General features: G+C 41.2%; 1 protein-coding gene and 1 long non-coding RNA gene across 3 annotated transcripts in view; both read right to left on the bottom strand.

Moving 5' to 3' along the window:
• Positions 1 to 6540: 6540 nt before the first annotated feature.
• LOC132871834 (uncharacterized) lies at positions 6541 to 14292 on the bottom strand. Its single transcript, XR_009651342.1, has 7 exons — positions 14208 to 14292; positions 13629 to 13786; positions 13510 to 13550; positions 9675 to 9781; positions 8565 to 8636; positions 8384 to 8443; positions 6541 to 8280 (listed from the first exon to the last, which is right to left on the bottom strand). It is a non-coding gene; the product is annotated as an uncharacterized LOC132871834 (long non-coding RNA).
• Positions 14293 to 20388: 6096 nt separating this feature from the next.
• LOC132871829 (polymeric immunoglobulin receptor-like) overlaps positions 20389 to 22561 on the bottom strand; it is a 227064-nt gene continuing 224891 nt past the window's right edge. Inside the window, exons 10-13 of one of the 2 annotated variants that reach the window (XM_060906367.1) lie at positions 22184 to 22228; positions 21983 to 22027; positions 21782 to 21841; positions 20389 to 21712 (exon numbers count right to left, since the gene is read on the bottom strand). In XM_060906367.1, coding sequence (XP_060762350.1) covers positions 21785 to 21841; positions 21983 to 22027; positions 22184 to 22228 — 147 coding nt within the window. In that variant the 3' untranslated portion in view covers positions 20389 to 21712; positions 21782 to 21784. The remainder of the gene's footprint in view (positions 21713 to 21781; positions 21842 to 21982; positions 22028 to 22183; positions 22229 to 22561) is intronic. The other variant, XM_060906366.1, reaches the window with a different exon arrangement.

Genomic DNA, 22561 nt, shown 5'->3' with positions numbered 1-22561 from the left:
CAAAACGAACCTTTAATCCTTTCAGAAAACTGAATCATGGGTTCATGGGCCGTGCGTGTGTGTGTGTGTGCGTTCCCCATTAGAACCGCCTCCTTCCATTCTGCCATCAACTGATCATGTTAAATAATGCTGCGGAGAAATCATTGATCTTGATTTTATACAGTCTATGGATGTGACATGACCCTAGTGATTACTGACAGGCTAATCCTTTAATCCTTTCTCAGCAAGTGTGGTCAAAACGATGCGTTCCTACCTATAGTACTCATGTAAAATCCAAGAAATATTTGACAAATATTTCCTTTCTTGCACATTTTGGGAGGCGCCATTGAAAAATTATTTAATTATAAAATTATTTTATTGATAAAATTAACGATTGGACAAAATATCTCAACTATTGGACGAAATGGCATTGGACGAAGTGTCCTGATCCCTTATTATTATTGTTATAATTATTATTAGTCGTAGTATTAATGACTCAGCTGGCTGTTCATGTAAATATATTAATTATTTCCTCGTATGATAAGTGGAATGAATTTATTCATTATTTCAAAAGCATTAGTTTGGTTTCATGCTTCAATATACTGTATGTGTATCTGTGGAGATTATATAGTAAAGTGTTACCAGTTAACCAAAATACAGAAAAGTAGTACACATCAAAGTAAACGTGTGTTCGTATGCTATCTCCAGGCCTCATCAGCTTCTGAGCCGGACGTCACCTACAGCACAGTCGTTATCTCTCACCATCCATCATCTCATCTCATCTTATCTCATTATCTCTAGCCGCTTTATCCTTCTACAGGGTCGCAGGCAAGCTGGAGCCTATCCCAGCTGACTACGGGCGAAAGGCGGGGTACACCCTGGACAAGTTGCCAGGTCATCACAGGGCTGACACATAGACACAGACAACCATTCACACTCACACCTACGGTCAATTTAGAGTCACCAGTTAACCTAACCTGCATGTCTTTGGACTGTGGGGGAAACCGGAGCACCCAGAGGAAACCCACGCGGACAACATGCAAACTCCACACAGAAAGGCCCTCGCCGGCCCCGGGGCTCGAACCCAGGACCTTCTTGCTGTGAGGCGACAGCGCTAACCACTACACCACCGTGCCGCCCCACCATCCATCAGTAAGAACCAAATATAAAGAACTACTGATGCACAAAACATGGTCTGAACCATGTGCCAGTCAAGCAGCTGAGCAATAAATCCAAACCAGTACATTTCATTTTAACCCAAATTCAATTACAATGCTTAGATACATGAATTGAAATATATTTTCTTTTTAAGTATGATTTTCAGGTCTCTCCAGATGCCCCAAATGACAAGGTCATCTACAGCTCAATAAAACATTCCTAGATTCATTATCTCTAGCCGCTTTATCCTGTTCTACAGGGTCGCAGGCAAGCTGGAGCCTATCCCAGTGAGAAAGGTGAGTACAACAACAACGTCAACCATTTATGTGTAGATTTCCTGCACAGGCTCACAATCAAGTAAGCAATAAAACACTTGGGAGCGTTCTGATTTGGGAAAATAATCAATGACAACATGAAGCGTTTGTTTTATCTGTTTATCTGTCTACAGCAGCAAAACAAGTTAGTTCCTGTTAATGTATTTTATAAGAGCTATAAATACAGCAGTCACACTCTCACCAGCATCTTGTCTACTTCTGTCTTGAAGTTCTCATCTCATCTCATCTCATTATCTCTAGCCGCTTTATCCTGTTCTACAGGGTCGCAGGCAAGCTGGAGCCTATCCCAGCTGACTACGGGCGAAAGGCGGGGTACACCCTGGACAAGTCGCCAGGTCATCACAGGGCCGACACATAGACACAGACAACCATTCACACTCACATTCACACCTACGGCCAATTTAGAGTCACCAGTTAACCTAACCTGCATGTCTTTGGACTGTGGGGGAAACCGGAGCACCCGGAGGAAACCCACGTGGACACGCGGAGAACATGCAAACTCCGCACAGAAAGGCCCTTGCCGGCCACAGGGCTCAAACTCGGACCTTCTTGCTGTGAGGTGACAGCGCTAACCACTACACCACCGTGCTGCCATGTCTTGAAGTTAATAAGACAAAAAGAATCTACTGAGAAAATTACGAAGAAGATGGTGAAAAACAAAGTTACAGCTGTTACATGCAGCTAAGTTATATCTCTTGCTGTTACACGGAAAAACACTGCATTCCAGCATAAGAACCTTCTCCCATCTGTGAAACATGGTGGTGGTAGCATCATGGTTTGGGCCTGTTTTGCTGCATCTGGGCCAGGACGGCTTACCATCATTGATGGAACAATGAATTCTGAATTATACCAGTGAATTCTAAAGGAAAATGTCAGGACATCTGTCCATGAACTGAATCTCAAGAGAAGGGGGGGGGGGTCAATAACCCAAAGCACATGTCGTTCTAACAAAGAATGGTTAAAGAAGAATAAAGTTAATGTTTTGGAATGGCCAAGTCAAAGTCCTGACCTTAATCCAATCGAAATGTTGTGGAAGGACCTGAAGCGAGCAGTTCATGTGAGGAAACCCACCAACATCCCAGAGTTGAAGCTGTTCTGTACGGAGGAATGGGCTAAAATTCCTCCAAGCTGGTGTGCAGGACTGATCAACAGTTACCGGAAATGTTTATTTGCAGTTATTGCTGCACAAGGGGGTCACACCAGATACTGAAAGTAAAGTTTCACATACTTTTGCCACTCACAGATATGTAATATTGGATCATTTTCCTCAATAAATAAATGACCAAGTATAATATTTTTGTCTCTTTTGTTTAACTGGGTTCTCTTTATCTACTCTTACAATTTGTGTGAAAATCTGATGATGTTTTTGGTCATTTATGCAGAAATATAGAAAATTCTAAAAGGTTCACAAACTTTCAAGCACCATTGTAGCTGTGATACTATCACAGTAACTAACTTGTCTGGGTGATGTGCTTTTTTAATTACTTTATTGTTCCTTTTAGTGTCATTTAATAAATACATGATGCTCTTTAAATAAGGGATGGCATGGTGGTGTAGTGCTTAGCACTGTCGTCTCACAGCAAGAAGGTCCTGAGTTCAAGCCCAGCAGCTGCCGGAGGCCTTTCTGTGTGGAGTTTGCATGTTGTCCGTGTGGGTTTCCTCTGGTTTCCCCTGAAGTCCAAAGAAATGCAGGTTAGGCTAATAGGTGGCTCTAAATTGACTGAGTGTGAGTGGTTGTTTGTCTCTGTGTGTCAGCCCTGTGATGATCTGGCAACTTGTCCAGGGTGTACCCCACCTCTTGCCCATAGTCAGCTGGGATAGGCTCCAGCTTGCCTGCGACCCTGCACAAGATAAGCGGCTACAGATAATGGATGGATGGATGCTCTTTAAATAATAATTCATTTTTCCCAAGTTGCTGTGTACTTAAACACTTCAGGATGTGTTGTGTTCCTATAACCATCATCTTTTGGATGCTTTTTGTTGATTATGTCCCTTTCACAGCACACCCTGTTGTGTGTGGGTTGGGTTTTTTTTTCTGAACTGTTCATCCTGCTCAGTCATTGTTCACAAGTGTTGCTCGTTTTTCTCCTTAGTCCTGTGTATGTATAGATACTGTATACTTCTTTTACTTGTGTAGCATCTAATGTCTTGAATTTTGGTTACACTACAATTCTAGATCATGTCCCAAGATTCTCTAGTTTTCTTTTCTCACAAGAGGACACTAATGGGTAGCAGCACCTAATTATGTGGACATCTTTACATTTGTAGGAGATTTGTTTGTTGGTGGAAAATGAAAGTCAATGATTCATTCAGGATGTTTGTCCATTTAAAGGTGTCTTTGAAAAGCCTGGAAGAAAATAACGCTGAGCAGAAGAAGAAGAATCAGCAGTACCAGTCCTACCAGAAGCCAGATGTACATCGTTTCATACCTTACAATGTTGAAACATGGTTTCGGGGAAGCCATGGCCTAACAGTTAGAGAAGTAGTTTTAGGACTGAAAGGTTGCTGGTTTAGTTCCCTGGAGTAGCAGGAATGGCTGAAGTGCCCTTGAGCAAGGCATGTAACCCCAGGTGGCTCTGGGTATGTTGTATATTGCTCTGGATTACAGTGCCTGTTTAATTCCCTTAATTTATATACAATAGAGCTTTTCTAGATTTATTAATTCATGTAATGCTAAGGGGCGGCACGGTGGTGTAGTGGTTAGCGCTGTCGCCTCACAGCAAGAAGGTCCTGGGTTCGAGCCCCGTGGCCGGCGAGGGCCTTTCTGTGCGGAGTTTGCATGTTCTCCCCGTGTCCGCGTGGGTTTCCTCCGGGTGCTCCGGTTTCCCCCACAGTCCAAAGACATGCAGGTTAGGTTAACTGGTGACTCTAAATTGACCGTAGGTGTGAATGGTTGTCTATGTCTATGTGTCAGCCCTGTGATGACCTGGCGACTTGTCCAGGGTGTACCCCGCCTCTCGCCCGTAGTCAGCTGGGATAGGCTCCAGCTTGCTTGCGACCCTGTAGAACAGGATAAAGTGGCTAGAGATAATGAGATGAGATGAGATGTAACGCTAAGCGAAGGTTTGCACCACATCATCAGAGCCATAAGTAAGTTCATTGCCATTTTACATCATGTCTAGAGAACTCATCTGACTTCCTCTTATATGGTATGGGCTCAAAAAAACTACGACATATTGCTGATAGATAGATGTACAGTACAATCAATAATATTACTGGGAGTCCTCTGTATAGGTTTAGTTTTTAATCACACACACAATTCAAAAGACAATGCATAAAAAACTGAACATATTCTAAAATGATTTAAAATACCATAAAATGCGAGTGTATACTGTCTCATTCCTATCAGCAATGTATAATATTATTTCTGTCCTCACAAGGGTTCTTTACTGCAGGAATCTGAAGAATGTGTTGTAGTTGAGGAAATTATCATTAGAAGAGTAACACAGCCAGAAATGTCAACAACAGCATTAAAAATACTTAACAACAACAAAATAACTTAATTATCCATCATGTCTTCTTATTACCTCACCCGGGACGGAGTCCACCAGGGGGCAAGGTATTGTTTTTGGTGGGGTTTCAGGAGCGTAGCTGGGGGGGTCCTGGGGTGCCCGTGACCCCCCCCCCCCTTGTCAGACCATATGTTTTTTCAATAACCGCATAAGAATATTAGAAAAGCACCCACTGTAATTTTTTTAACATTTCTTTTTAAACTAGATTGTCACCTCAGCCACATTAGGGTTTCTATAACCTTGTATGGACTTCCTGTGGTGTGGGCGTGAAAATCCAGTTCTGCGCAAGCACAACACGATCGCACTAGAAAGCATGGTCAAGCTGCATCGGTTGACTAGGGTAAGATGTCAAGCCGCTATCCATGCACTGCCGGATAAAGCTGATTTGGCCTAATCATTATCTGACAGCTCGCAACATGAGATGCAAGGATGATGCAAAGACTGCGTTATTTTCTCAAATATATTCAATGTATTTTTTCATTTACAAACCTGGGGGTATGTGCTCAGGCTGCCAGTGTGTGACACCCCCTTGAAAAATCCTAGCTACGCCTCTGGGTTTGTTTGTTTGTTTGTTAATATTATGGAAAAACAGCTGGACCAGCCTTAATGAAACTTTCAGAATAGATGGGCATTGGTCTCAAATAGAACCGCCAACATTTTGAGGGTCATCTGGTCAAGGTCACCGAAAAGGTCAAAATCATTTTTTCATGATGTATTCCTTCATATTCATCATATTTACTTTAAACCAATTCCAAAATGTTCATCTCACAATTCTGCTTCCACTGATATGTTACATGACAGGGTATCTCTCATAGTTTTCTTAGCGGTTGGGGGTCAAATGTCGGGGGGGTCAAGGTCACTGCTAAAATTTGCATATTTTCCATTATAACTCAAATGGTTAGAGATAAACATCTCTCTATCGTCAACATATAGGAAGTCATATATGGGCTTTCATTTGGCACCATGACCTTTGACCTTGTTTGTTTGTGTCTGTCTGTTAACAATCTCGTGTCTAGATGGTTGCACCGATTGACTTCAAATTTTCAGGTTAGGTGGGCAATGGTCTGTCGATTACCTGATTAAATTTTTGGGGTAATCGGGTCAAGGTGAAGGTCAAGGTCACCGGAAAGGTCAACCTTTCGGTCAAAAAACCCTATTTTCCATTATAACTCACACGGTTGCCGATAGACAAATGTTTACTATTATGAGAATATAGGAACTCCCATATGGCCTTTTAATTTGGCACCATGATCTTTGCCCTTGAGTGACCTTGAAAGGTCAAACTCAAGATCACGGATTTTCAGAGGGCTGTCACTTGAAAACGGTTGATGATAGACAGATATTTACCATTATCAACTTATAGGAAGTGCCATATGGCCTTTCATTTGGCACACAGCAAATTCCTCAGCGTTGAATTAACACCCAGAGTGTTTATATAGGTCCAATTGGACCTATATAAACACTCTGGGTGTTAATTCAACACTGGGGATTTTGCTGTGCACCATGACCTTTGACCTTGAATGACTTTGAAATGTCAAACTCAAGATCATGGATTTTCATAGGACTATAACCTGACAGCTGAGGATTAGAAATATTACCATTATCAACATATAGGTATAAAATAAGTGCTGCCGGGTGAGGTTTGTTTTGCCTGGCAACACCTTGTTAATCTTGTGGATCATCTGTGAGAAGTTATTTCATGTTGGTTCATCAGAACAGATAATTCAACACTGTTGTGGTATAATCTGTATTTATGCAACATTTAACATCCATTTAAAGAGTTTCATTTGAAAAAAAAGCAAATATCAGAAAAAATGATGTGTCCACAGAAAACTCATTTCTGCTGATTATTAATGAACTGGTAAATCTAATGCAAGAGTTAAAATAAAAACTGTTGATGCATACAACACTGCCCTTATCAAAAAGAAGTATACTTCAAGTTCATTTCATTAAGTATACTGAAGTAAAATTGTGTCAGTGGGGGCGTGGTCAAACGTTGGTCTGTGACCGGAGGGCGGAGTCAGGGAAGGTAAGTGGCAGAATCACTGCACCTGATGTTAGTTAATCTGTGTTTGTGTGTCTTCCCCAGTGACCACGCCCTATATGAGGAGAGAGAAAGCAGAGGAAGGAAGCTCTCTCCCCAACCAGACGACTGGTGTGTGTGTGTGTGCAGGACTAGAGAGTTGACAACGTCTGAAAAGACTAAAATAAAGAGTTTGTGGAACTTAATTCTGGCCTGCCGTCTTTCTGTGCTCCACCCACATGAACTGCTACAGTGGTGCCGAAACCCGGGATCGAGCACAGGAAAGAACAGCCCCATGAAGTCCTCCCCCTTCACAGACCTGGTCCACGCCCTCGCCACGGCCCAGCAGAACCAGCACCAGGTGCTAGTCACCCTCCGAAAGGAGCAGGAGCACCGGTTCGAGGCCCTGGTGCTGGCGCAGCAAGAAGACCGACAGGCATTCCGGCACCTCCTCGCGTCGGCAGGGTCCACCACCTCCACCACCGCGGGCCCTTCTACCCTCACCCTCACAAAGATGGGCCCACATGATGACCACAAGGCCTTCCTCATGCTCTTCGAGCAGGCAGCAGAGGCCTCGGGCTGGCCGGTGGAACAGCGCGCGGCGCACCTCCTCCCCCTGCTAACGGGCGAGGTGCAGCTGGCCGCGCTACAGCTCCCCGCCGACCGCCAGCTGATCTATGTAGACCTTCGCCAAGCTGTCCTCCAGCAGGTGGGGTGCACCCCTGAACAACAGCGTCAGCGCTTCCGCGCTCTACATCTGGAGGAAGTCGGCCGGCCGTTCGCGTTTGGCCAGTAGCTCCGGGACGCCTGCTGGTGGTGGTTGAGGTTGATACTGAAAGCAAAGGTTCACATACTTTTGCCACTCACAGTTATGTAATATTGGATCATTTTCCTCAATAAATAAATGACCAAGTATAGTATTTTTGTGTCATTTATTTAACTGGGTTCTTTTGATCTACTTTTAGGACTTGTGTGAAAAACTGATGATGGTTGAGGTCATATTTATGCAGAAATATAGAAAATTCTAAAGGGTTCACAAACTTTCAAGCACCACTGTGTGTTCCCAAGCCGTTGCAGGCCTAAACTTACAATAAGGTACTTTATGTTCTGAGAGTGAAACTGGTCTTTTCTGAATGACCTGAGGGTCATGTGACTATGATGTAAATCTGGGGTATGGGTGTGGAGCATGTTGTCTTTGTCTTGATGGGGTTTGTTCAGGATGAATATGAACACGAGACCCAGTCATGATCCTTGAGGCACCAGCCACAGTTTCCTTCCACAAAAACAGCAAGTTAGTCTCTAAAGACAATAAATACAGTTGCTGTGTGAAAGCTTTGCACTTTTACCCGACATAAGAATATATATTTATCACACACCTCTTACTAGACAACCACGGTGCTGTAGATGGTCTGATTATCAACATAATTTGGAGACACCTAGAACAGGACACAAATAAAGATGAATAAGAGTCTCAATATCAAACCAGTCCCCGGCAGATTAGTGAGTAAACTGGTTATAATGGATTTATATAGACTTCAGTTAAAGGAATTTACTCACAGTTTTCTTTTTGGGAGGAATATTTACAAAGCTGTAGGTTGTGTCCTGCTCATTATGTTTTGATACTGAAGACTGTGGATGTAAGAAATTGCTTTGTTAAAGCATCAATAATATTTAATAAATGTTTATGAATAATAATTAATATAAGAATATGATATAACTATTAATGCAGCTGATTAATGCAATGCTACACCGAAATGTAACTCTAATCTTATCCGGCGTAACCAAAAGGAGATATTTTGGCTCTTTATGAAATAATAACTGATTTTTAAAAAAGTGCCAAATGTCCCGACGACCCCCTGCCCAATTATATTAATCAAACATCCATCCATTATCTGTAGCCACTTATCCTGTACAGGGTCGCGGGCAAGCTGGAGCCTATCCCAGCTGACTATGGGTGAGAGGCAGGGTACACCCTGGACAAGTCGCCAGGTCATCGCAGGGCTGGTACAGAGACAAACAACCATTCACACTCACATTCACACCTACGGTCAATTTAGAGCCACCAATTAGCCTAACCTGCATGTCTTTGGACTGTGAGGGAAACCAGAGCACCCATGTTCGCGTGGGTTTTCTCCGGGTGCTCCGGTTTCCCCCACCTTCCAAAGACATGCAGGTTAGGTTAACTGGTGACTCTAAATTGACCGTAGGTGTGAATGTGAGTGTGAATGGTTGTCTGTGTCTATGTGTCAGCCCTGCGATGACCTGGTGACTTGTCCAGGGTGTACCCCGCCTCTCGCCCGTAGTCAGCTGGGATAGGCTCCAGCTTGCCTATGACCCTGTAGGACAGGATAGGCGGCTACAGATGGATGAATGGAAATATTGCAATGACATTTATGTCACTGTATGTAAACTTCTGACCACAACTGTATACAGTGTTTTGACTCCTGGCTGATTTATCTGACTACACTTTGGATTTGTCCTCTGGTTTCAGAAACACTGTATTGTTTGGATGTTGAGTTTTGGATTGTGGAATTTCTTGTTCATAAACCTCCAGCGAACGGATTCTCCCAACACCTCTGTCATGTCTGTTTAAGATAATATGGTTAACTGGCATGATCCTGCTGCTGCACAAAAATGCAAAACGAATGACACACCAGGGACACTTACTGCATTTCTTTCTTTGTATGCTGCTGCTGCTGCTGCTGCTGCTGATGATGACCAGTATCACCAGTAGCAAAAGAACAGACACCAGGTACCAATGGATCACAGGTCCTCTATACAGTAGACACACATTTGTTAGCACAGACTGGCTGAATCAGTTTCAGTGTAGATTATTCATTCATTCATTTAATCACTTATTCATTCATCCAACTGGCATGTTTTTGAGAGGAAGGAGAACATGAACAGACAGTAACCAGACCTCAGGCTCAAACCCGGGACCCTGAAGCTGTGAGTAATGTACATTTCTTTCCATCATTACTTTCAAACATGACTTGTCGTCTCATTAATACAAATAAAGAAAAAAACTTTTGAATTAGAAGGTGTGTCCAAACTTTTGACTGGTATTGTACTTAGTCATGGTCACTGCTTTGCCATATATACTTTTTTAAACTTAATTTGGTCATTTTCCAATTTCCATCCTCTTACTAGCACTTGACTATCTCTTACATTAAGTAAGTCAAACAATCCCTAGTTTATATAATTTATATTATATATATCCCTAGTTTGAGAAACCCCACATACAGGATGCACAGAGAGGCCTGGATAGGGCACTAAAGCTTTTCTTGTGCACAGTGTCGTAAACCACGTGCGGTTTAATTTAACGTGGCTACAGGATCATAATCAATGTTTAAGATCTCGCGACTTTATTCATGTTTAATTTGCTATTTCAAGCTCACAATTTAATATACAATTTAATTTAATTCAATTACAAAAAAAGAGATATACTTAGTAAGAACATCTGCTCATTTCATGCATCACTGAGCTTATGGTCTTATGACATGAGAAAGTAGATCACGCAAGATAATGTTTCAAGTTCCCCTTATCACGCAAGATAATGTTTCAAGTTCCCCTTATCAAAAAGAAGTATACTTCAAGTTAATTTTATTAAGTATACTTAAGTAAAGTTAAAGTATATTTCCTTAAGGATACTTTTGTGTTCCAAGTATACTGATATCAATGTACTTATAGGAAAGTTGTAAGTAAACTAATCAAATGCTGCTTGGGACTAAATCGGCCCACTTTTAGTTTATAAAAAGTAGACTAAGAGAAGTAAACTCTGAGTATACGACTTTTTTTTTGTACTGCAAGTATACCACAAGTAAACTTATATACTAATAGTTTACTAGTTTTATACTTGTAGTCCACTCTTTAGTTTACAAAAACATACTTCATAATATACTGGAAATATACTGTACTATGAGTTTACTTGTTTTATACTTCTAGTCCACTTTTTACTTTACTAAAGTGTACTTAGTATACTGGAAATATCCTATTGGTTTACTTGTTACACACTTCTAGTCCACTTTTTAGTTCATAAAAGTATACTTTATAGCATATTGGAAATATACTATTAGTTACTGGTTATATACTGTACATCTAGTCCACTTTTTAGTTTTGAAGTATACTGCAATTCTGTGGGTGGTAAAAGAGAGCAACTGGACTTGCTTGAAGATTCTTGAAGACGTTTCACCTCTCATCCAAAAGGCTCATCCGAAAAATACTGCAATTCCCCTTCTAGGTATACTATTAGTTTTCTAGCCCGAACCCTTACCTCATGCACACTACAAGTAGACAACTTAAGTGTTTTGTGCCTTAAGGTACAATGAAGTTATAAAGGTAAGAATTCACAAAATAACAACAGATAGAGTGGGGGAAAAGCCCCCCTTAAGGAAAATTCAGTTTTTCTCCAAGATGAACTGAACCATGTGTTTAGTTTTAATCATAGTTTTTGACAACAGTGACATGAACAATAATGCCACCTAAAGTTTGCCTAAAGTTAATACTTAATTTTTTTTTAACAAAAACAAACATTATGCCAAGGGGGCCTTTTACCCCCCCCAGTGGGGTAAAAGGCCCCCTGAGGTGGGGCAATAGGCCCCCTCACTCAAAAAAAGCTGTTTGGATAGCAAAAGTGTTTACTTAAGCCTATAATGTGAAACAAACAAGAAAATATCCCTGAATTAATTAATAGATGCATTATTTTATTATATTTAGCATTTTAATTTCAATTTTTTTTAATTTCAATTATTTTTAATATTAAGTTCAAATTACTTGCTTTACTCAACCAGGTAAGCAAGATGTTATTAAAAACTATGTATCTGCTATTCAGAAATGTATGAAATACAGTAATTATGATAAAAGGAAACGATGCCCCCTGGCGGCCATTTACCCCGCCATTAAGGGGGCGTTTTACCCCACAGACTACACTTTTACAAAAAAGGGTCTTACTTTCAAAATGTGATTCAACTTTTTATACTTAATGTATTTTTTTTAATGTACTGACTTGTCTACTCATACCACATACACAGCTGTGATATCTGACGAAATAGCAGCTATCTAAATACAGTTTTACTGATATCTGAAAATTATATCACTTACCATGAAATTTGATTTCTCTCCGCTGCGTTGCTGATATGCGATCCACAGTGGATATTTGTATATCCCCGTTGTCAAGGCAAGCCATAGCAACAATAGAAATGTAACTTTCCGCCATCTGGTGGTTATTTTGGGTAAAACAGGCCGGGGGCGTATTACCCCACGGGGGCGTATTGCCCCACTCTACTCTACTCAGGATTAAGAACATATTCATTCATTCATTCATTCATTCATTCATTATCTCTAGCCGCTTTATCCTTCTACAGGGTCGCAGGCAAGCTGGAGCCTATCCCAGCTGACTACGGGCGAAAGGCGGGGTACACCCTGGACAAGTCGCCAGGTCATCACAGGGCTGACACAGACACAGACAACCATTCACACTCACATTCACACCTACGGTCAATTTAGAGTCACCAGTTAACCTAACCTGCATGTCTTTGGACTGTGGGGGAAACCGGAGCACCCGGAGGAAACCCACACGGACACGGGGAGAACATGCAAACTCCACACAGAAAGGCCCTCGCCGGCCCCGGGGCTCGAACCCAGGACCTTCTTGCTGTGAGGCGACAGCGCTAACCACTACACCACCGTGCCGCCTAGGAACATATTCATTTTCTTTAAAAATCAAAAATTGAAGCAACACTGTATTAAATGCCAAAGTATAAAAGCATGGCAATAAAAGAAGTATTTATAGGCTACTATCAAAAGGATAAACACAACTGCAGGGCGAGTACACTTAAACATAAGGCACAAATATTTTAATACTTTATTACACTTTTGTTAAGTATATCTTGATCAAAAGTTTAAGTAATAAGCTTAATATACTTAGATTTTTCTATATACTTTTCAGTATAAGCCAAGTATACTTATGTATAACTTTAAGTATATCTCTAAATAAAAAGTAAACTGAAAGCATACTCTCTTATTTTTAGTTTAAAAGAAGTAGAAGCACACTTCTTTTTTGTAAGGGTGGATAGGGCACTAAAGCTTTTCTTATACACAGTGTCCTAAACCTTGTGCGGTTTAATTTAATGTGGCTACAGGATCTTCATAAATGTGTAAGATTTCACTACTTTATTCATGCTTAAATTTGCTATTTCAAGCTCACAATTTAATATACAATTTAATTTAATTCACTCACAAAAACAATATAAACTTAGTAAGAACATCTGCTCATTCATGCATCACTGAGTTTAAGGTCTTATGACATGAGAAAGTAGATCTCGCAAGATAATGTCTCAGGTTCTGCTCAAATGATCTTATGTACTGGTCAAAAGATTAAATAATGGGGTGTTTGTTTTGCACGTTAAGCACACCTTCTTTGAATTCGTTAATAAATCTGGAAAAGCTGTAAAACTACAGAGGAGAAAACCATGCTGAAATAAAACGGAGCTTTCCTACTTACATGGAAGTACTGACATCTTGTAGTCACTGCTGTAGTCAAAACTAAGAAACAGAAAAATAATCAATGTGATTTCGATCTCATCATGTGTTTAAAGTAGAGATCAGTGTATGTGATGATACCTGGTGATGGATCAGTGACCTTGATGTGGACAGGAACCTGTAGATCTCCTGCTCTGCACCAGTACCAGCCAGCATCACTCTTCTTCAGTCCATTTATCTGCACACTGAAGTTTCTTCTCTCTTCATCACTGAGTTGCACTGTTGATGTCTGGGGTTTCCTATCAGGGACCAAACAGGAGAGGAGATCAAATGCGCTCAAACCACAGTTTATTAATAACAGGGGAAAAGGGATTTGGGAGAATGTGTGTGGGTGAAGTCCAGTGGCAGGAGAACTGAGAGGCAGGGATGGCTGGTGGTGACATCTGAGGTCTCCCATCCAAGTACTGACCAGACCCTGCTTAGCTTCTGAGATCTGACAGGATCAGGCGTAGTCAGAGAGGTGTGGCTGTAGGCTGACAGTACTTGGGTTTCAGGCAGTCTCCCAGCAAGCAGTACCACAGCAGGCAGGAGTTAGAGAGCAGGACCAGGCAGATGGAGAGGCAGGCGAGCAGCAGGGCTAAGCGAGCTGGAGATCAGGCGAAGGTACAGGAGAGGCAGGCAAGAGGCAGAGTTGACAGAACGGAAGGCAGATCAGGTTACCGGGGCTGGAGAGCAGACAGAGTCAGATGGAACAGGATAATTTCAGGAGTCAGAGTAGTTGGAACACAGAGCAGGTTATCAGGCTGAGAGTTGCAGACGATCTGACACAGAAGCTTGGGAGGACTGCAGCTTAAATACACACAGGGGGGAAGCAGGTGATCAGCAACAGCCAATGACAGTCACTGAAAGATAATAAGAGGAAGTGAGTGTGGGCATGGCCAGTAATGGTGAGTGGAGATGTTACCTGAAGAGAGAAGCCCACAGGTAGGACCATGACAGAACCCCCCCCCCCCCCCCCCAAGGGACAGCTCCAGAAGTCCCTAGCCACAGATCCACAAAGACAGGCAGGAGGAGGGGGAATACCAGTGGAGGGTCAGAACTCCTCTGACCGGTCAGAGTCCAAGGCCTCAGGATCTGGTTCAGGATCGGACTCAGGGACAGTAGCGGTGGGCGCATCGTCATTCTGACAAGGCCCCTTTCATCGGCCCCTCCGGCAGGCGGTGTCTAAGAAGAAGTGATTTTTGTTAAACTGCTCATTAAGGCTTAATTAGTCCATAACTTCATTAATAATTGTAATGAAGCAAATTTGGGTAGAAGTTATATGCACCCTAGGTACCCCTACCTTCATGTCAAAAAGAATCAAAATCGGTGAAGAATTGAGAGAGAGAAGATGCGATTGTCATGAAATGTGGACGACGCCCGATGACGGACAACACATGATGGCATAAGCTTGTCGCCTGTTGGCCAGATGAGCTAATAACACTTCATATTGGTTGCTTGCAATAACTGCATCCCACTGTTGACCCACTGACAAACAGCAAACCGTTACATTCTTCTTCTGTCATGCTTTTCCAGGCTTGAACTGCAGCTTCCTCCAGCTGTCATTTGTTTTGGAGGGTTTTTCCTTTCAATCTCATCTTCAAGAGCTGAACTGAATGTTGCTCAATTGCATTAAAGTCTGCTGATTGACTTTTTTCCAGACAGACATCATTCCATGCCTTACAATGCAGACACATGCTATACACAGTAGAGCTTTTCTAGTTTTTTTTTAGATTCATGTCAAACTAAGCGAGGGTTTGCACAACATGGTCAGTGCCATCAATAAGTTCAGAAATTCACCACCATTTTTATAATCAGCTTATGAGATTTCTTTTAGATGCGTTAAAAAAAAATGTTGATGTGTGAAGTCCAGACCTGTGAAAGGCTCTGTGAAAGTTCTCATAAGAACTTACAGTGGATATAAAAAGTGTACACACCCTGTTAAAATGATCGTTTTTTCTGATGTAAAAGAAAGAAAGAAAGAAACCACGATAAATTATTTCAAAACTTTTCCCAGCTTTACTGTGACCTATAACCTGTACAATTCAATTGAAACACAAACAAATCTGTTAGGGGGAAAAACATAAAAACTAAAAAACGGACAATAAGCTGGTTCCATAAGTGTGCACACCCTTAAACTAATACTTTGTTGAAGCACCTTTTGATTTAATTACAGCATTCAGTCTTTTTGGGTCAGAGTCTATCAGCCTGCCACATCTAGACTTGGCAATATTTGCCCACTCGTCCTTGCAAAAGTGCTCCAAATCTGTCAGATTGCGAGGGCTTCTCTTGTGCACAGCCCTCTTCAGGTCACCCCACAGATTTTTAATTGGATTTAGGTCTGGGCTCTGGCTGGGCCATTCCAAAACTTTTTTGGGGTCATTGTTGTGCTGAAAGATGAAATTCCTCTTCATCTTCAGCTTTCTAGCAGACACCTTAAGGTTTTGGGCCAAAACTGACTGGTATTTAGAACTGTTCATAATTCCCTCCACCTTGACTAAAGCCCCTGTTCCAGCTGAAGAAAAACAACCCCAAAACATGATGCTGCCACCACCATGCTTCACCGTGGGTATGGGGTTCTTTTGGTGATGTGCACTGTTGATTTTGCACCAAATACTGTATACGTTTTGGAATCGTGGCCAAAAAGTTCAACCTTGGTTTCATCAGACCATAACACATTTTCCCACATGCTTTTGGGAGAGCTGATGTTTTTTTGGGGTTTTTTTTGCAAAATTTAGCCGAGCCTGGATGTTTTTCTTTGACCCTACCTCATAGTCCAGACATATGGAGAATACGGGAGATTGTTGTCACATGTAGTACACAACCAGCACTTGCCAGAAATTCCTACAGCTCCTTCAGTGTTGCTGTAGGCCTCTTGGCAGCCTCCCTGACCAGTTTTCATCTTGTCTTTTCATCAATTTTGGAGGGACGTCCAGTTCTCGGTAATGTCACTGTTGTCCCATATTTTCTCCACTTCTTCTTGATGACTGTCTTCACTGTGCTCCATGGTATATCTAATGCCATGGAAATGTTTTTGTACCCTTCTCCTGACTGATACCTTTCAACAATGAGATCCCTTTGATGCTTTGTAAGCTCTCTGTGAACCCTGGCTTTTGCTGGAGGATGCAACTGAGTAAATGTCTGAACTTTATTTGGGGTTAATCAGAGTCATTTTAATTGATGGCTGGTGTGAACCCAAAAAGACTGAATGCTGTAATTAAATCAAAAGGTGTTTCAACAAAGTATTAGTTTCAGGGTGTGCACACTTATGCAACCAGCTTATTGTACTTTTTTTTTTTTAAGTTTTTCCCCCTAACAGATTTGTTTGTTTTTCAATTGAATTGTACAGGTTATAGGTCACATTAAAGGTGGGAAAAGTTTTGAAATAATTTATCGTGGTCTCAATTTTTTTTAACATCAGAAAAACCTGTCAATTTAATGGGGTGTGTGCACTTTTTTATATCCACTGTACATCTGGAGATCTGAATTTTCATCTGTATTTATAATTATACCTGGAGAACCTGAAACGACCACATAATTTAACTAGAAGGGCACTCGGTAGACTTCATACTTCCACTAAGTCACATATCACCAAAATCAAATCACTTGAACCTAGGATAATACTAAACCTGGACACCAAATTTCATTGAAATTTGTTCACTACTTTTTGAGTTACTTTGGGAATAGACAAAAAAAAAATCCTGAATCCACATACATATCTGGATCTGCATCAAAATCCAATCAATTGTTCCTTGGCCTATGGCCCACCTTTCCTTCAAATTTAATCAAAATCCGTTCACTACTTTTTGAGTTATGTTGGGAAAAGGCAAACAAACGGAAGCAAAAACATAACCTCCTCCAACAAAACTGGTGGAGGTAAAAATTCCATTTGTGGTCATAAAAAAGACTACACATTATGAAAAACCCCATGCGTTAGTCCTTCCTTAACTATAATACAATAATATTATATCACTCTGAGAAAACTTCCAAGCCTTTTTCTTCTTCAAGTGGTCTTTTTCTATCTGGGTGATTCTCTGTAGAACTATTGTATGTAGAAATCAAAATCATGTTACATTTGTCATTTGTTGATGTTGAATTGAATAAAACATAAGGTTTTCTTGCGTCTTGTTCCTGATTTAGAAGGAGAGGAAGCCTTTATTTGTCACACACACACACACATATATATATATTACAGCACAGTAACATTCTTTTCTTTGCATATTGCAGCTCATTAGGAAGCCCATGGGGTCAGTGTTCAGGGTTAGCCATGATACAGTGCCCCTGGAGTAGAAAGGGTTAAGGGCCTTGCTCAAAGGCCCAAAAGTGGCAGCTAGTATCAGTGCTAGGGCTTGAATCCCTGACCTTCTGATCAGCACTGCAGAGCCTTAACTGTTGAGTCACCACTGCCCAAAGCTGATACTGTGTCTGTAACACCTTGAGCAGTTCCTCTTCTTGTTAACATCAAAACCACAGTGTGCTTTAAATGATAATAAATTTCCAGTAAGAACACGTCACATGGTGATCATAGATAGACAGATAGATAGAGGGTATAAAAAGTGCACACACCCTGTTAAAATGATAGGTTTTTCTGATCTAAAAAAAAAATGAGACCACGATAAATTATTTCAAAACTTTTCCCACCTTTAATGTGACCTATAACCTGTACAATTCAATTGGAAAAAAAAAACAAATCTGTTAGGGGGGAAAACATAAAAAACGTACAATAAGCAGGTTGCATAAGTGTGCACACCCTGAAACTAATACTTTGTTGAAGCACCTTTTGATTTAATTCAGTCTTTTTGGGTTCACACCTGCCATCAAGTAAAATGACTCTGATTAACCCCAAATAAAGTTCAGACATTTACTCAGCTGCATCCTCCAGCAAAAGCCAGGGTTCACAGAGAGCTTACAAAGCATCAAAGGGATCTCATTGTTGAAAGGTATCAGTCAGGAGAAGGGTACAAAAACATTTCCATGGCATTAGATATACCATGGAGCACAGTGAAGACAGTCATCAAGAAGAAGTGGAGAAAATATGGGACAACAGTTATGTTACCGAGAACTGGACGTCCCTCCAAAATTGATGAAAAGCCAAGACAAAAACTGGTCAGGGAGGCTGCCAAGAGGCCGCTGAGAGGCCTACAGCAACACTGAAGGAGCTGCAGGAATTTCTGGCAAGTGCTGGTTGTGTACTACATGTGACGACAATCTCCCGTATTCTCCATATGTCTGGACTATGAGGTAGGGTCAAAGAAAAACATCCAGGCCCGGCTAAATTTTGCAAAAAAAAAAAATATACAACTCTCCCAATAGCATGTGGGAAAATGTGTTATGGTCTGATGAAACCAAGGTTGAACTTTTTGGCCACAATTCCAAAAGGTATGTTTGGTGCAAAAACAACACTGCGCATCACCAAAAGAACCCCATACCCACGGTGAAGCATGGTGGTGGCAGCATCATGTTTTGGGGTTGTTTTTCTTCAGTTGGAACAGGAGCTTTAGTCAAGGTGGAGGGAATTATGAACAGTTCTAAATACCAGTCAATTTTGGCCCAAAACCTTCAGGTGTCTGCTAGAAAGCTGAAGATGAAGAGGAATTTCATCTTTCAGCACAACAATGACCCTAAAAAAGTTTTGGAATGGCCCAGCCAGAGCCCAGACCTAAATCCAATTGAAAATCTGTGGGGTGACCTGAAGAGGGCTGTGCACAAGAGATGCCCTCACAATCTGACAGATTTGGAGCGCTTTTGCAAGGGCGAGTGGGTAAATATTGCCAAGTCTAGATGTGGCAGGCTGATAGACTCTGACCCAAAAAGACTGAATGCTGTAATTAAATCAAAAGGTGCTTCAACAAAGTATTAGTTTAAGGGTGTGCACACTTACGCAACCAGCTTATTGTACATTTTTGATTTTTTATGTTTTTCCCCCAGGCGGCATGGTGGTGTAGTGGTTAGCACTGTCGCCTCATAGCAAAAAGGTCTGGGTTCAAGTCCCGTGGCCAGCGAGGGCTTTTCTGTGCGGAGTTTGCATGTTGTCCGCGTGGGTTTCCTCCGGGTGCTCTGGTTTCCCCCACAGTCCAAAGACATGCAGGTTAGGTTAACTGGTGACTCTAAATTGACTGTAGGTGTGAATGTGAGTGTGAATGGTTGTCTGTGTCTATGTGTCAGCCCTGTGATGACCTGGCGACTTGTCCAGGGTGTACCCCGCCTTTCGCCTGTAGTCAGCTGGGATAGGCTCCAGCTTGCCTGCGACCCTGTAGAAGGATAAAGCGGCTAGAGATAATGAGATGAGATGAGATGAGATGTTTTTCCCCCAGGCGGCATGGTGGTGTAGTGGTTAGCACTGTCGCCTCATAGCAAAAAGGTCTGGGTTCAAGTCCCGTGGCCAGCGAGGGCTTTTCTGTGCGGAGTTTGCATGTTGTCCGCGTGGGTTTCCTCCGGGTGCTCTGGTTTCCCCCACAGTCCAAAGACATGCAGGTTAGGTTAACTGGTGACTCTAAATTGACTGTAGGTGTGAATGTGAGTGTGAATGGTTGTCTGTGTCTATGTGTCAGCCCTGTGATGACCTGGCGACTTGTCCAGGGTGTACCCCGCCTTTCGCCTGTAGTCAGCTGGGATAGGCTCCAGCTTGCCTGCGACCCTGTAGAACAGGATAAAGCAGCTACAGATAATGAGATGTTTTTCCCCCTAACAGATTTGTTTGTTTTTCAGTTGAATTGTACAGGTTATAGGTCACATTAAAGGTGGGAAAAGTTTTGAAATTATTTATTGTGATCTTATGTTTTTTACATCAGAAAAACCGATCATTTTAATGAGTTGTGTACACTTCTTATATCCACTGTTTGTGTGATATATACACTACACTGTATATTTAAAGTGATATTCTTTGCAATCTACACACACTTTATGCTTTGCATTCCTATTTAATCACGCAGTTTTGTTTTGTCTAGGTTTTTCTTATGTCTAAGTGCTAATGACTCAGCAGAGCAAAAGAATGAGCCCAATTTGACAACAGCAAAATAACTTCTAATGTCACAATCTTAATATGATAGTTGTACATTTCAGCATTGATTGATACAAAAAAAAAATCCATCTTTCTTCAATGTGAATTGGCCTTGAAAGATTAATTGATTGATGCATTTGCAATAAATTATTAATAGTTCCTTGCAGAAAACTACAACAGAGAGTTTCTCTGGCAGAAAATGATCTACGTAGGTCCACTTTAGAAAGATAGAACCGTTAACCATCCACAAAACCTTATTCTTGATAGAACCACTTTCATTTTAACATTTCCAGTTCAAATTTATTTTCTACAAAGTAAAGGAAGTCGTCCATGGGCGTCATGGTGGCACCAAGCCTCCACGTTTTGGGGTTTGATCTGAGTTCTTGTTAATGGCTGTATGTCTTGTTTACCATAGGTGCTAAAGAAATGGACTTGCTTGAAATTCTTGAAGACGTTTCACCTCTCGTCTGAAAGGCTTCTTCAGTTCTGTCTGACTAGTGGGGAGTTCCAGGTATGTATCCTCTAGTGCAGGGGTGTCAAACTCATTTTCATAGAGGGCCACATCATTGAATTTATAGGTTACCGAGGGCCACATAATCGGTGAACATGTGTTCAAAAAGTGCAACCATGAAATCTGTATTGCAGTATGATCGGTTTATTCAAAATTGGTTTTAAATGTAACATTTCATTGAGAGTAAACCATGACTAAACAGAAATATTGGCCTATGTGAAATTTTGAAGCTGTGAAATAATTGTCCTAACCACTCTGGGTCACCTGGGTCATTGAGTCATCCTGTAGGTGTGGCTCGCTGAGGGCCAGGTGTGAACGGTATTAGCAGCCTAAATAGTCTTTAGGGTGATCTGTGGGTCATTGGCTCTCTCTGTCATCATTACGTCAAGAATTTCAAGCAAGTCCAGTTGCCTTCTTTAGCACCTACAATTTACTATGACCTGGATGACTGAGAGCCTTCACACAGACTTATAGTTTTGCAAGTTCTTCTAATTTCTCCTACGCAAAAAAAAAAACATGCTTGTAGGTAGATTGGTTTCTTTAAAGTGCCCCTTTGGTGTGAATCAGTGTTTGAGTGCGTGGACTTCCATGTATTCCATCCAGGGTGTATTTCTGCCCTGCATCCAGTGTTCCCAGGATTGGCTCTGGATCCACCCTGATCCTGCTCGAGATAAACTGATTATTAAAGATGAATCAATAGTCCGACATCAGTGGATTTTGTCCTTCTGTTTAAGAGTTCCTCACCTCTTACTCTTGAATCACCATGCTGTAGACCACTGCATCATCTCTGATTCTTGGAGAACGCTGGGAAATGGGGCAGATATAGCACAGTGAAAATATCTGATTACTACTAGGCTGAGTTTTCTTCGGTTATAAAAGCTACCACAAAGTAAAATCCAGCATTTAGTCATGAAACCAGCTTGTAAATAAAAAATTTTCCCATACCACATTGCCATAGGTCGCGTCATTGTCCTTGACTGTTAGAGAACCCTGGAAATGGATCAGTTATCATGATTAGAGATAATGCAAATACGTACTTTGGTCATAAAAACCGTCAGTAGGTAAACTCTATTAGGAAACCAGTATTCAAATAAGATCATTTTTTAAAATATAATTTTCATTTTTATTAATACATTTTATTCATACCATATTGCTGTAGGTCACGTCATCATCTTTGACTGTAAAAGAACGCTGGAAAATGGATAAGTTGGAATGATTAGAGATAAATTATATGAAGAATTTCTGACAAATACTATAATGGTACCAAGAGTAATAAACCGTGAATCTCTAACCGAGATATTTTTTCATCTAATATGAGAGGTGGACAAAGTACACAACTTCATTACTTAAGTCAAAGTACAGATCACACTGGTCAAATGTTACTCCGATACAAGTGAATGTTGTCCAGTCAAATTTTAACTTAAGTTAAAGTACTGAAGTACTTGCTTTTAAAAATACTTAAGTATTAAAAGTACATTTTCTGCCAATGCATTGTTGTATTATTGTCACAACGCTTACAAAACC

Source organism: Neoarius graeffei, chromosome 23, assembly GCF_027579695.1.
Source record: "Neoarius graeffei isolate fNeoGra1 chromosome 23, fNeoGra1.pri, whole genome shotgun sequence".
NCBI classification, from domain to species: domain Eukaryota; kingdom Metazoa; phylum Chordata; class Actinopteri; order Siluriformes; family Ariidae; genus Neoarius; species Neoarius graeffei.
This window is presented reverse-complemented; position numbering and strand designations above follow the sequence as displayed.